This window comes from Pyrgilauda ruficollis, unplaced genomic scaffold (assembly GCF_017590135.1).
Source record: "Pyrgilauda ruficollis isolate IOZ18807 unplaced genomic scaffold, ASM1759013v1 scaffold136, whole genome shotgun sequence".
NCBI classification, from domain to species: domain Eukaryota; kingdom Metazoa; phylum Chordata; class Aves; order Passeriformes; family Passeridae; genus Pyrgilauda; species Pyrgilauda ruficollis.
In genome coordinates this window covers 241,614-254,655 of record NW_024512099.1, presented here as the reverse complement: position 1 = coordinate 254,655, position 13,042 = coordinate 241,614, and the positions used below count along the sequence as shown (strand labels likewise).

The window sequence follows — 13,042 nt, the reverse complement described above, 5'->3', positions numbered from 1 at the left end:
CCGCCATCTTGGCGCGGCGCTGCCCTCACGGGCGGGGAAGGGAGCTTCATGTCCCATCCTCTGCCCTCACCCAAAATGGCCGCGGGCGCGTCCGTCCATCCCTGAGGCGGGACCAGCGCTGAGGGCGCGGGACGCGGAGGCGGCCGCGGATCCTTTTAGAACGCGGCTGGAGGCCGGGCAGGTACGGCGGGCACGGGGCTGGGCGAGGGCGAAGGGCGGCCTCAGGTTCCCCACGCGCGGGGAGACAGAAGCCGCGGGCTGGGTGGGTTCTGGCGGGGCCGGTCCCTGGCTGGGGAGGGTCTACCTCTCCCTGAGGGGGAGACCAGGCTGGGGTGGGAGCAGGTGCAGGGTTGGGAGGTAAAGAAAAAATGAGCTCTGTAAAGAAAATTCAGCTGATGTGCGGTCCTGACTTGATGGCTTGATTTCAAGGGGTGCCTTCCAAGAGATTTTGCTGGCTCGCCCTGAACAGAGAGCTTGGAGGAAGCGTGAGAATGTTATTTTGATGCTGGAGATCAGTTCAGTGTCAAACCAGACAAATTCAAGCAAAATTGAGGTTTGGAATTTGAAATGAAAGAGCAGCACAAAAATTCCTCTTTCTCTGTAATCATAACGTTGTAGTAAAACTTTAGTGTTTGCTTTAGGGTGCGTTTATGATTTATTTATTAAATGTTACTTTAGAAGCTGCTTTGGTGCTTTTTATTCGAAGGTCCATCTCTTGCAAGCAACAGCCTGTGAGAGACAATGCCCTGATGTTGGGTGTCCAACATTAAACCAAAACTAGCATTTGCCTGCTTGAACTTCCCTAAATTATTATGGGGGGAGATATCAAAGTTTGCATTAATAACTTGGCTGATATGTGTGAGGATTGTGTTCTAAGTAGTAATATTTGTTAAATGCAGTGAGATTTCTGTAGTGATCTCGATGTATTTCATAACTTGGATTTGATAACAGGCAGGAGAAGGCATTGTGCATGCTGAAGTATTTTCCGGTGTATTGAGAGCAACTCACAGGAGTCATTTGAAAATTAAAATTTGATGCTTGACATCCGGAGGAGATGGAGCATGTCTTATGCATAAGTGCTTTTGGCTCTTTCGGTTTCAGATGCTTTCAGATGTGTTGCTAAGAGATTAAAATCAAAGTCGTGGGTGCTTTTTTGTTTAACTGAAAAGACCTGGCTAAATCTGCTCCCCTGGAGCTTTGTTTCCAAACTGCCAGAATTGCAGGAGCATCTTCTTGTATCCAAGAGCAGCTGGATAACTAAGGGACTGAAAATCACATATTTGCCTTTTGTGAGAATTGGATGTGCTCAGACCTGCTCTCTCCGTGTTTGTCATGGTTATTCAAAACCTGATGAATGTTGGCATTTTCTGGAAGCCTGTTATGATGGGCAGCTAAAAGCAGCTTAATGCCAGCCTCCTTGAACTGCTTCTGTGGGACAGGCTGCCCTGGGAAGTGGTGGAGTCACCATCCCTGGAGGTGTTCAAAAACCACGTAGGTGAGGTGCTTAAGGACATGGTTTAGTGGTGGACTGGGCAGTGCTGGGTTAGTGGTTAGGCTTCATGATCTTAAAGGTCTTTCTCACCCGAAATAACTCAGATTCTATGCTGTAAAACAGTAAAATGTACTGAAAATGCTGCATGGGATTACCCAGCTCTTACTGGTTTTAATTAGTGCCTGTCTTTTTAGTCTCTACTGCTTCTACCTAGGCTGAAGGCATGGTCTTGTTGAGGACAGACAGACATACTTGTTGGAAGCTCCTGGTTGTGTTCCTGAGGTGGCCTGGAAGATGGGAATGCCGTCTGTGGCATTATGGGATGGTTGCAGTGCTTGGCTGTATCCCTTCCTGGGATGAGACCCCATCCCAAGCATCCCAAGGCTGCCCTGTCCTGCCCCAGCTCCCAGACTAGCCCTTCACACAACCTCTGAGCACACAGGAAAAATGCTGTCAAAGAGATTTCCATTCCCCTTGCTGTTTTATCTGTTTGAAGGGCTGCATGAATTAGCAACAACATTGTTCCAGATTCTTGGTTTTCACATTTTTTATCTGGAATCTGATTATAATAGAAAGAGACTTTTACCCCTAAAATGAGAACTTTCTTCCCAGAGTTCAGATTCCTGTTGTTGTTATGCAACTCTCGACATGACAGTTTTACTTTGTGGTTGTTTTCCGTGCACATATTGCTCTTCCTGTCCAAAAAGACTGTGTTCTTACCCTGGAGTATCTTTTATAGTCTAGATTAAGACTTGGTAAGACTTGGAAGGGGGGCTGATGAAGTAGTCAATCATTGAAATTTTTTTTTCTTTATTTTTTTTTTTCCTTTTTGTTTTTTTGGTCCAGTGAGATTTCATGAGTCAAACTGGGCTGTTGGGAGTTTCTTTTGAAGATGTACATGTTGGTTGAAAAACGCACAAATTCCCATCTTCACCTGAAGAGGTCACCTGGCATCCGATCCTGGTCTCTCTGTGTTGGTAAGACCACAGCATTCATTTCAGAGCTTGCTTTAAGGGAAGAGGGTCACAATAAACTCCTGACAGAGCCCCTAGTGAAATGCCTGCCTTCCAGGCATTTTCCTTTCCAGAAGAGGAAAGATTGTGCTTTGAACTATTCCTTTCTCATCACCACTAAATGAGTCTGAAGCCTCTGATGGCAGTTTCACTGTGAGACTTTCAGTCTCATCTGGAGAACCTCAGAAGCTCATGGATGGAGTTTTAAAGGAGTCCTGAAAGATCCAAGAACAGAAGGTTTATTATGTGCCATGCAGCAACAGAAATGTGAAGCTCCTGAAGGGGGTTTTAGGTTAAGAAACATCTCAGTTTGCAGGAGTGTAAAACTGCAGTGTGACCATGCTGGGTTGGATCGTGTGTGTGGCTGGTGCTGAGCTCCTAGGGACTCTGTATGAAATGGGAAGTCATACAGGATGTTCTGAAAGGCATCTTTATAAACACTACTGAATATGCAGGAAAAATAAACTTGTTAGGATTGTAGTGAGAGAGCTGCTGGGGAAAATCTGGTATATCCTGCTTTCCAGCTGAGCAGATCCCACTGCAGTAACACCACGTTGTCATTGCTTTCAGGGATATTGTTGAGAACATCTTTGCAGTTGCAGCAGCCTCTGGGGCATGGGGCATTCGTCAGCTGCTTCTTCCTCTCTGAGAGAAAGGAGCTAGCAGTTTCTGACACCACTGCAAAACTTGTCTTTTGGCTCCATAGACCACTTTTAAGGGGGAAAATAACCATTGCAAGGTTTGTGTGAGCACTCCAAGTAGTACTGTGCTGAGAAGTATGGAAGTGTCATGGTTAGATGACACTTCTAGTGTCATCCTCTCCGAGGTTCTGTTCCCAGTTGTGTCACAAAATTTTCATTTTGGACCCTAGCCCCTGTGCTTTTAATGCCTTTGCAGAATGGAAGTTTTTTTAATACTGAGAGAAAAAAAAATAACTTTCATACAGTGATCTGTGTTGCAGTCACGTTTATCCTGTTTTTGAAAAGTGATGTTTTTCATCAGGGAATGTTTTTTGAGCTGCTTATTTGTCTTAATTCTCTCCTCTTTCCTCCTAGGAATAGCCTCCATAGGTTTGGCTGCTGCTTATTATAGTGCAGGTAATGGCCTATCACTTTTTTTTGGGAGAGTTATTTCTTCCCTGTTAATCTGTTTTTCATGCTGATGACTCATCTGCAGCTTCTGTCTGGCCCTTCAAAGGCAGTGGAGGTTCCTCTCCCACTTTGTGGTGTGAATATTAAAACCAATAATAACTGTTGCCTCTATGGCTTACTGTGCTTTAGTGCTCTATTTCTTACTCAGCCTCCTTTTCCATTTGCAAGTATTTTTAATAATGATATTGGTACTCTGTGGCATTTTGTACTTTCAATGTTGTATAAATGTGATTAGCTGGTCCTCACAGCCCTCCTGGGAAGACATGTAATGATTATTTGACACCATAATGAAATGATTACTTTGCCTGTGATGAAGTTCTCTGTTTCTCTGGAAACTGTCAGATCATCACTAGCAGAGATTACTCATCCAGGCACCTTCAGGGATGAGACAGCTTCTGCTGCTTCCTCGCCCTGCAGTACAGCAGACTGCACCAAATGCCAGCTGTCTTTCCATCCATGGGATTTGTCCTGCAAGCTGCCCTGTGATTCTTGTGCTGCATCCTGTTAACATCAAATGTTAAAACTTAATAGTGTGTAGGAATGTGCTCCTAATAGAACCCACATATTTTTATTTAAAGAGAAGAATGCAGTGAAAGCTGCTTGAGCCACCAGCTAAATCAGCCTTGTTTTTCTTAAAAGGTTGCAACAAAATTTTCTGAAATCCCAGCACAGTTCTGCTGTGCCTTCAGTTAAAAAGCCTGAGTGAGCAAATAATTCAGGCTGTGACATGTAAACGTTTTCAGGACATGAAATGCAAATGTTTGTTTGTCAAGAGGACCAACTGCTTCCTTTTGTGCAGAAACATGTTTGCTTTATTGAATTTTCATTGTCCTTATCCTTGTCCTCTGCAGCACAAATATTTGGTGTTTGACAGCACGTTGGCAGTTTTGTGATTGCCTTTTAAGATGCCTTTGCTTGTACAGAGAAAGATGTGATGTTACAACCTTGCCAATAATACATATGCTTATAGTTCTGCATGGTTTGAAGCCCAGCGTGAATGAAGTCTCTGAAAAGTGTGAAGACTTGCTGTATTTTCATTCTGGGAAGGAGCTGTAAAATAGCTTGTAGTACAACTAAAGGCAAAAATATTCCATCAGAGAAACCTTTGCTCCTTTTGTTGCTTTTAAAGGGAGCATGTTGCTTTCAGGATTGTTTGAATACCAGAGAAGGGGGGAAAAAAGCTAAATTTGTGCATTTTTTGCATTGTCCAGACAGCTTGGCATGGAAGCTCTTCTACATGGCTGGGTGTTTCTTTGTGGCAGCCCAGAATCTGGAGCAGTGGGAGGTAAGATGCTGAGCTCAGGAAATGAGGGTCTGTGAGTAGGAGCAGTTGGCACTTGCTCAGTCCAAACAGACAAGTTATGCTTTTGGTTTTGAGGAAACCCTCTGGGTTGCTCTGCTGGGACTAGAATTAGGGCAGTAATTCTTTGATTACACAAGTATAAAAATGTGAAGCTAAATAGATGGGTATTTTTAAGAGGAGACTTGGCCCAAAATGTTCTCTTATATAAAAGAGGAAGGATGAGCAGGACATTCAGCTGCAGAACATGATTTTGAACTTAGCCTTCAAGCTAATGATGGAGCAACCACTAAATAAGGGAGCTCTGAGCTTCCAGGCTGCTCAGCTTTTTTCCTCTGGTTTAGAATTGTGTGGATGTTGATTTGAGAGCAGTAAGCCACATTGTCACCCTGCTGACTTGAGTTGTGTTAGAATGAGCAACTCACCTAAAGAGAACGAGATCCTCTTTTCATTGATTAATATGAAATTTTATTAATATCCCAAATCATTAATATCCATTTTCTTTGGGATATTTGAGGTCTGTTTAAGCCTGGCCCATGAAGCAGAGCACTGGGATGTCAAATTCACCAGAAGTGAAAATTATAGGAGTTACAAGTTAGTGTTCAAATTTGATTCCAGGCAAAGTTTTTATTACATGAGGAATGTGGCAAGAGGGAAATGAACCCACTTTTAACTCCCTTCTAGAAGTCACACAAGAGATATGGTAAAGTTTCTGTTAAAACCAAGAGGAAGATTGTGATTTTCATGGTCTAGTAATAGAGGAATGTCTCTAAGCTAGCTGTGTATTTTTCTTTTATCAAGATTATTTTCCCATAGAACTATTTTTATTTTACTTTGAAGTATAGCTAGTGATGGTGTTTTCAAGAAAATCTTAATTTTTATTTTTCAATTTTACAGGAAGCTGTATTTGATAAAAACAAGGGAACAATCTGCCTAAAGACATTCAACCTCTACAAAAAAATACTGACCTTGTCAAAAGGAGGCAATGAACAAGGTGAGAAAGCAGCATCTGTGGTATAAAATGTGGTGAGCAGCAGAAGAGATGGTTGTGTGCCCATTTAATAGCTTCTCTGGAGTTCTGTACTCAAATTAAGTCACATCTGCTTCCAGATCTGCTTTGTTCCCAAGCAGCAGATGTAACAATCTGCTTCTCTGGGCCCAAATGCTTTTTCTCAGTGTGCTGAATGCATCTTGTTAATTATTTTAATCCGAGGTAAGTAGGCCTACACATTGTTTTCCATAATAATCTTGGCCATTCCTTTGGGATGTTAATGTGTTTACTTTGCTCTTGGCTAGCCTGCTTGGCAGCTGGGACTGGTGGAAAAACTTCAATTTTGGATCCAGAAGTTGAGATTCCTGTAATCTCATCTGCTTTGGGGAGCAGGCAAAGGATTGATACCATATGCAAGCAGGCATGTTACATCCTGCATATAGAATATGCATTTAAAGCAGCCTGTGCAGGAGGCTCAGTTTAATGCAGGATCTCATGGCCTTTGGGCTTCCTCTTGGACTAAGAGAAGTTGCAGTATAGCCTGTGAGTTGGTGGAATCATGGTGAGTTGGTGGCTCTGTTGCAAACTGGAATCTCTATTCTGTGGCAAAAGTAGGATCTTCTTCCATGTGAAGATTTTTTGTTCTCAGACAAAACTGATGTAAATAGAACCAGCTCTCAATAAGCTCAGAAGAGTGGCCAAATTTGGAATGACCTTAAGTTGAATTTGTTTTTAAAGAGCTCATTTTGGAGATGGAAGATAAAACATGTGGAGAGAAGGCTGTTTAATGTTTCTGAGCTTTCCTTTAGGATACATGTTTACAATGGAGAGCTGAGTCTCTCTCTTCCTCTGTGATAATACCTGGTTTAGGTACCATTCATCTGAGGATGCAGAGATCAGCAGGTGCTCTGAGCTGTTAAATATTTCAGTATTGTTCAATCTCAGTCAACTGAGCACCTGTTTGCCTATTCCATACAGAAAAATAGTTATAATTGCCACTAAAGTAAGTGGGAAACATAAGTAATACTGGCTTGCTCCCCAGTGCCTAGCTGGCTGTACTTTTTTGCTTAGGGCCTATCACAGCTACAATGTGCTGCAGTCATATTTCTTCTGCCTCAGCAGCTCAGCAGCTGTTTAGATGCCTAAAGTTTAGCTTTTTTATTTTGCAAATTCTGTGCTGCTTTAGTGTGTACTTCTGAGCTTCATATTAGGGGATGGTGAGCTCTCTTCACAGAGTAGGGAGACAAAACAATTCCTGCTCTAGCTGGGGACCAAGGACAGATAATCCAAATTTCAGGCCCAAGAGCATAAACAACAGTAGACTGAAAAGAGAAAAACAAGAAGGATGGGACTTCATAAGCTAAAGCTGTAATTAGACAGCTCCAATATGCAAATGGAGCAGAACTGATCAAATGAGAGACCCCATGAGCAGTCGTCCATTTTGTGACCATTTTGGTTCATCCTGGGTGCAGCCCTGGCTGGGCTCTTGTGCTGCCCAAGGTGGATCCATTGAGGCCTTTGAATAAATACCTAAGTAGAATCAAGTTATTCTTTAGCTCCATCTAGTCTCTGTTCTAGGTCAGCTTTCACAGGGCATCCGTTCGCTGCTGCAGGACTGCCCTGGCTGTGAGGGATCGCAGCAGTGGTGCCCAAGAGCAGAGTCTCTGTCACCCTGTCTGGGTGTGACCCGTGGCAGCGCTGAGGCTTTGCAGTGATGCTGACAGCTGTGTGTTCTGCCCGTCTGTGCAGTGGTGGCCGTGCTGAGCGAGATCCGCGATGTGAACGTGGAGGAGGAGGCCGTGCGCTATTTCGGGAAGGGTTACCTGGTTGTGCTGCGCTTCGTCACCGGATTCTCGCACCCGCTCACCCAGAGCGCCGTGCTGGGCTGCAGGAGGTGAGGGGGGACTTGGTAAAATTAGAGCCTGTAAGGTGGAAATGCCAATCACATGGGTCAGTAATTGCCAACTATTATTGATGCCTCAGGTTTTAGCTTTTATGTTTTTCAGATTCTGAGCTGCTTTAGTGTGCGCTTCTGAGCTTCGTATTAGGGGGTGGTGAGCTCTCTGCACAGAGCAGGGAGACAAAACAATTCCTGCTCCAGCTGGGGACCAAGGACAAATGATCCAAATTTCAGGCCCAAGAGCAGAAACAACATGGACTGAAGAGAAAAAAAAAAAACCCAAGAAGGATGGGAATTCATGAGCTAAAGCTATAATTGGACAATTAACTCCAATATGCAAATGGAGCAGAACTTATAAAAGTGTGAGACCCCATGACTGGTCATCCATTTTGGGACCATTTTGGTTCATCTTGGGTGTAACCCTGGCTGGGCTCTTGTGCTGCCCAAGGTGGATCCATCAAAATCTTCTAATAAATCCCTACTTTATTCCTTAACTCTGTCTAGTCTCTGTTCTAGGTCAGCCTTCTCAAGGCATCATTATAACTAAGCTCAGTTTTTAGACTTGCTGTTATGACCTCGTGTTACTCAGTTTAACCTTTTAAACCCCATAATGTTTTCATTTGCAGACATTTGGCTAACACCATCTGTCAGGATCATGTTTAAATATCTAAGATCCCTTTAGTGCTGGAGTTGCCTTCCTGAGCTATGCAGTGGCAGAGGGGATCAATTCTACTTTGCAAACATTTGGTGTATTAGTTAACAAAAAATTTTTCTTAAGCATTGATAGTAAGGAACCTTGCAGCAGGCACTGGGAAAGGACTGATTTGTTCTGATGTGAGGGAATGGCTTGGTGTGGCATGCTGTCACCAATACCCTCTATGCCCATATGACTTTCCTTCTAGGCAGTTATTTTCAGGAATTAGCATGCCTGCTCTTCTCTTGTCACCACTACAGTTCCACTAACTCTTCCATTGTTTCTTCTTTTCCACAGTGATGTGGAAGCAGTTGCCAAACTCATTACAAATTTTCTGGAACTGGACAGAGTAGAGACCCCACAAGATTTCTCCCAGAGCAGCGAAACAGAGGCAAGTGATGCAGATGAACCCACAGGTTAAATGCTGATAGTCATTGTGAACTGAAGCAAGCAGAGGCTTTCACACATTTGGAAAATATTCTGATTGTTCTTCAGAAAAAGAAACCCCTCACAACCTTGACCTGGGCATTTCTCAACGTGTGCATTTACAACGGGTGGAATCTGTCGTAGTTTAGTGTTAAACTGCTTCAAGACCCTGCATGTGGACACTGCTGGCTTTTGAACTTCTGTCACGTCTTCAAACTTGTCTAGGAATAGTTATTTATTAAGGAATTGGTTTGAAATAATTGCTTTTCCATTAATGAAAATACAGATGTGAACTTCTGCTTACTGCAAACATTTGCTGCAGGTACAGTATATGCAATGTAGAAGAGTTGAATTTGTAACTCATAACACAATGCTTTGAGGTTTCCCCTTTAATATATGCAATTAGGAGATGCAGAGTAGTGGCACTTTTATGTTCTCTACTACTGACTTGCCATTGGATATCTGTGGAAATTAAAGTCTGAGTGCCTCTCTTGGAATTTTAAACATCAGGTTGATCAACTTGTAACGGTGTCTTAACTTATCTCAGACTCACCAAGGAGCCATAAATAGGAAAGGAAAAAGGATCATGATGAAATTTTTTTGGGATGCTCTACCTTAATCCTGTTCTGAGCAGGACAGAGCAATCTTTTTCTAGACCTCAATGTTTACTATTTAAACTATGTATTTAGAAATTAAGCAGGGACATGTGTAACTTTAGGTAGGGAACAGACTGCTGTCAAACAAGGTGGTAGCTTAGAGTTGTTGAGTATTTCCTCACTTGAAATGATACCGAAGTGCTGAATAAGAACTTTTTTTAAAGTAGGTAGCATAGACTAAATGTCTGACTTGTACCTGTGTTTTACTTCAGGTATGTGGTGTCTTCTGTTCTGACCAATGGTTTCACAAATAGTTAAAATATAAATTTTTTCAAGGTATTTCTGAAGTAAAAGCTACCTCTCTTAGTCAACATATTCTGTCTAGAGCTAGAACTCCATCATGCTTACATTAACATATACAAGAAAAAATTGTAAAAAGCTGCAAGTTCCTTCAGCATGCTACAGCTGCTTGTACTGAAGTTCACTAGGTTTTATTTAGGAATCTTATGGTCTTTAGATTTAGGAAATATTTACACAGTTACATCTAGGAGATATGAACAGGGTACGAGGTGACTGTGTTGTCTGCTTTCACTGTTGGCCAGCAGCAAATGTCTCCTGTCAGCAGTTTCTTCAGAATTTAAAAGAGCCTGTGTTCTTGTTTCCAATCACTCTACCTCTACAGAGAGAAGGCTCTGGAAAGTTCTTGGTAGAAGGCATATCCTGTTGTGTGTTCAGTTTGGTCTGAAGCTGAGCACCTGCTCATCAAAGATTTCCTTTCCAGCCGTTCAGACCCAGGATGTGAGCAGAGGCTGAGGCTGCTGCTGTCAGGGGAAGGTGCTCACACTGCAGGTTGTTGATGTAGCTTACCTGCAGCACAGAACTAGGTCTGTTTCCTTTAAATGAGGTAAAAAACTTGTAATCATGTCAGGTATTGGTACAGACCTCTGCCAGTACATGTTCCTAAAAGTCCTCTGAGTTGTTGGGGTAATCATGGGGCTTTTGGTGCCTACCCCACACCACTGGAAACTGGGAAGCTGCCATGTATGAACGTGGGAAAATTAGGTTGCAGACAATTAGCTTAATTTGCCTTTATTCTCCAGCACAGCTGTAGGCTAAGCATAATCATCAAACCTGTTTAAAAAATATTGCAGGGTGTAACACTTTGTAGAGTTCCTCATTTAAATCCACTGTAATGTATACCCCAGGTGATGCTTATTTTAGAGAGAGGAGAATGAGACTGGGGATTTGGAGAACTCTTTTTTTTCCCCACACTGTAAAATGAGAATGGTGAGTGTTCTAAGGACTTGCAGTAGGAAGTACTGTCCTAGAGTATGCGATGGTACAGTGTAAGCACAAGGGCTCAGTGTGTGGTAGCTGCTGCTTTGTATCAAGGATACTCAGAGGGCATTGTGGTGTGCATTGCACTTACTCTGAGCCCGTGGAGTGGACCATGGATAAACCAGACAAACTACCTGCCTTCAGTCTCAGCTCTGTATTTCATTTGTATTCCCATGAGAGCTGACATTCCATGGAAGATATAAGCCACACTGTAGTTCTCCAGTTAAAAATCAGCTTTTGAGAGGTACGTCTGCTGGTCTGACCCTGCACTGCATCCTGTGTCCTGCTTCTGCTGAGCTGCAGTGCATCCAGCTTGCTGTGCATTCATGGTGTTAGTCATGTCTACACTTACAGACTATGCAATATCTGAGACAAAGACTAAAACAATGGAAAGAAATTGAGAATATGGAAAGGTACAAAGGTATAGTAAGGTACAATGTAACTCGAAATACATGCTGTGGAGTAAGCTGTATGTTGGGTTGATGTCAGTGATCAGCTCTTTAGAGGTGTTTCCCAGTATCCTCCTCACCCCTCATTATCCTGCTGTGTTAGGAGAGGGATGGCTGCTGCCATGCACTGTGTCTAGGAGGAATTTTAACTCCTCAGCCTTTCCCTTGGCCAGCTGGTGCCATCCTCTCTGGTGCCATTTCCATTTTGCATTTGGCAGCTCTCACTGTACCGACACGTCAGTTTCAGTGGGGACCTGTGTTCTGTAGTCTGGGCTAGCAGGATGGGGCCCTGAGGACATTGTGGCAGGCTGTGGGTGCTGCCTGTGGGGATGTGTCAGGCACTGCTGGCTGACCCACCCAGGAGCTTCCTGTGGCACTGATCCGTCTGAGCCTGGCAGAGACACTGCACCAGTGTTAGCACAGGCTGATGGGGTTTTCTCTTGTGTTTCTCTTGATCCACATGTGGAGCTTCTTGCCCTCTAAAACTTTGTAGCTGGAAGACATGGCCAGATGCAATGCAGTACCTGTGCATGTACAGTGAACAGCCACTGCTGTTCTCACGGGTTTGGTCGGGGCAGTGTCTGTGCACTCCTCAGCCATGGGATCAGCCTGAAGAGCTGGGGAAGGCAGGTGCAGCTCAGGACAGGTCCACTCTTCCTTGGACGAGTCCTTTCTCATCCTCCTTTTCTGCCACTTCTCACCATTCTGCTGAAGGCTTTCCTGGATGGTTTTCCTCACTCCTGTTGGGCCCAGCAAAGGCCCAGTAAACAGAGCCTTACATGTGCCTGCTGTGAAGTGACTTGGACTCAAAGGACTGACATGAAAGACTCATTTTGCTTAGGACATCAGGTACTCCTAGGAGACTCACAGGTGTAGTCATCAACTTCTGCATCCCAGGCTATCGAGAGATTTGTGCCTGGACAGCTGCAGTTTGCAGTTCTCAATGATGTGAAAAGCTGCATAGCAGACCTTAGATGAGCTCAAACAGCCTGACCCCTAAAGCAAAGCCCTGGGTCATGTCCTTCACTGTAACTGCGTGGTCAGTGCCACTTGCAGGTGCTTCAGCTCATGCAGGGGCAGCACAGTGGAGCTCCTTGCGTGGCTGTGGTGGGATGGACTGGGGCTGTGGCTGCTGCAGTGAGCAAAAGCCAGAGTGCAGCTGTGCAGAGGGACAGCACTGCTCTGTGTAACCTCATATTCCAGTACTTCACAATGAAATATTCCATACCTGCCATCAGCTGTGCAGGTCTCAAAGAAAATCCAGATATTTATAGTTGAGATCTGACTCTCGAGCTGTATTTATGAAGTTACACAGATACCAAAACCTCAGCTTGCTCACATAATAAATAAAAAGTGCTAGTTCTGACAGTGTCATAGATGGCTAGGAGGCAAAAATACTTCTGGAAAATGTTTAGAAATTGCCTTTTTTTTTTAACTTTAAAATTGCAAGTAGAATTTCAGCAAGGCCTTGTTGTGTTGTCTTTTTTAAAAAAAAGTTCATTGATAAAATCAACTTTGATAACTTGTTTTGCATCGCTGTAGTATTTTGTATTGTTTTTAATTAAAATTATTAAAATATGAATGGCTGTCTAAATTATTACTGGGAACAGATCTACTGAAGGAGTTAATGAGGGGGAGGACAGAATAGAAGAAGCCCAAATACCTGCTCAGAAGTGACCCTGCTGGCACCTG

The 13,042-nt window shown here is 43.5% G+C and overlaps 1 protein-coding gene across 2 annotated transcripts; it reads left to right on the top strand.

Moving 5' to 3' along the window:
- The first annotated feature begins 28 nt into the window (after positions 1–28).
- Positions 29–12,932, top strand: LOC121349238 (cytochrome b-245 chaperone 1). Of its 2 annotated transcripts, none has more exons than XM_041459477.1 (7): positions 29–181; positions 2,339–2,469; positions 3,561–3,602; positions 4,868–4,941; positions 5,854–5,950; positions 7,697–7,841; positions 8,839–12,932. In XM_041459477.1, the coding sequence occupies exons 2-7, from the start codon at positions 2,385–2,387 to the stop codon at positions 8,960–8,962; spliced, it is 567 nt and encodes a 188-aa protein (XP_041315411.1). In that variant the 5' UTR covers positions 29–181; positions 2,339–2,384; the 3' UTR covers positions 8,963–12,932. The 2 variants fall into 2 exon arrangements, with proteins under 2 accessions (XP_041315411.1, XP_041315412.1); XM_041459478.1 differs by lacking the exon at positions 29–181 and adding an exon at positions 473–553.
- Positions 12,933–13,042: the final 110 nt, after the last annotated feature.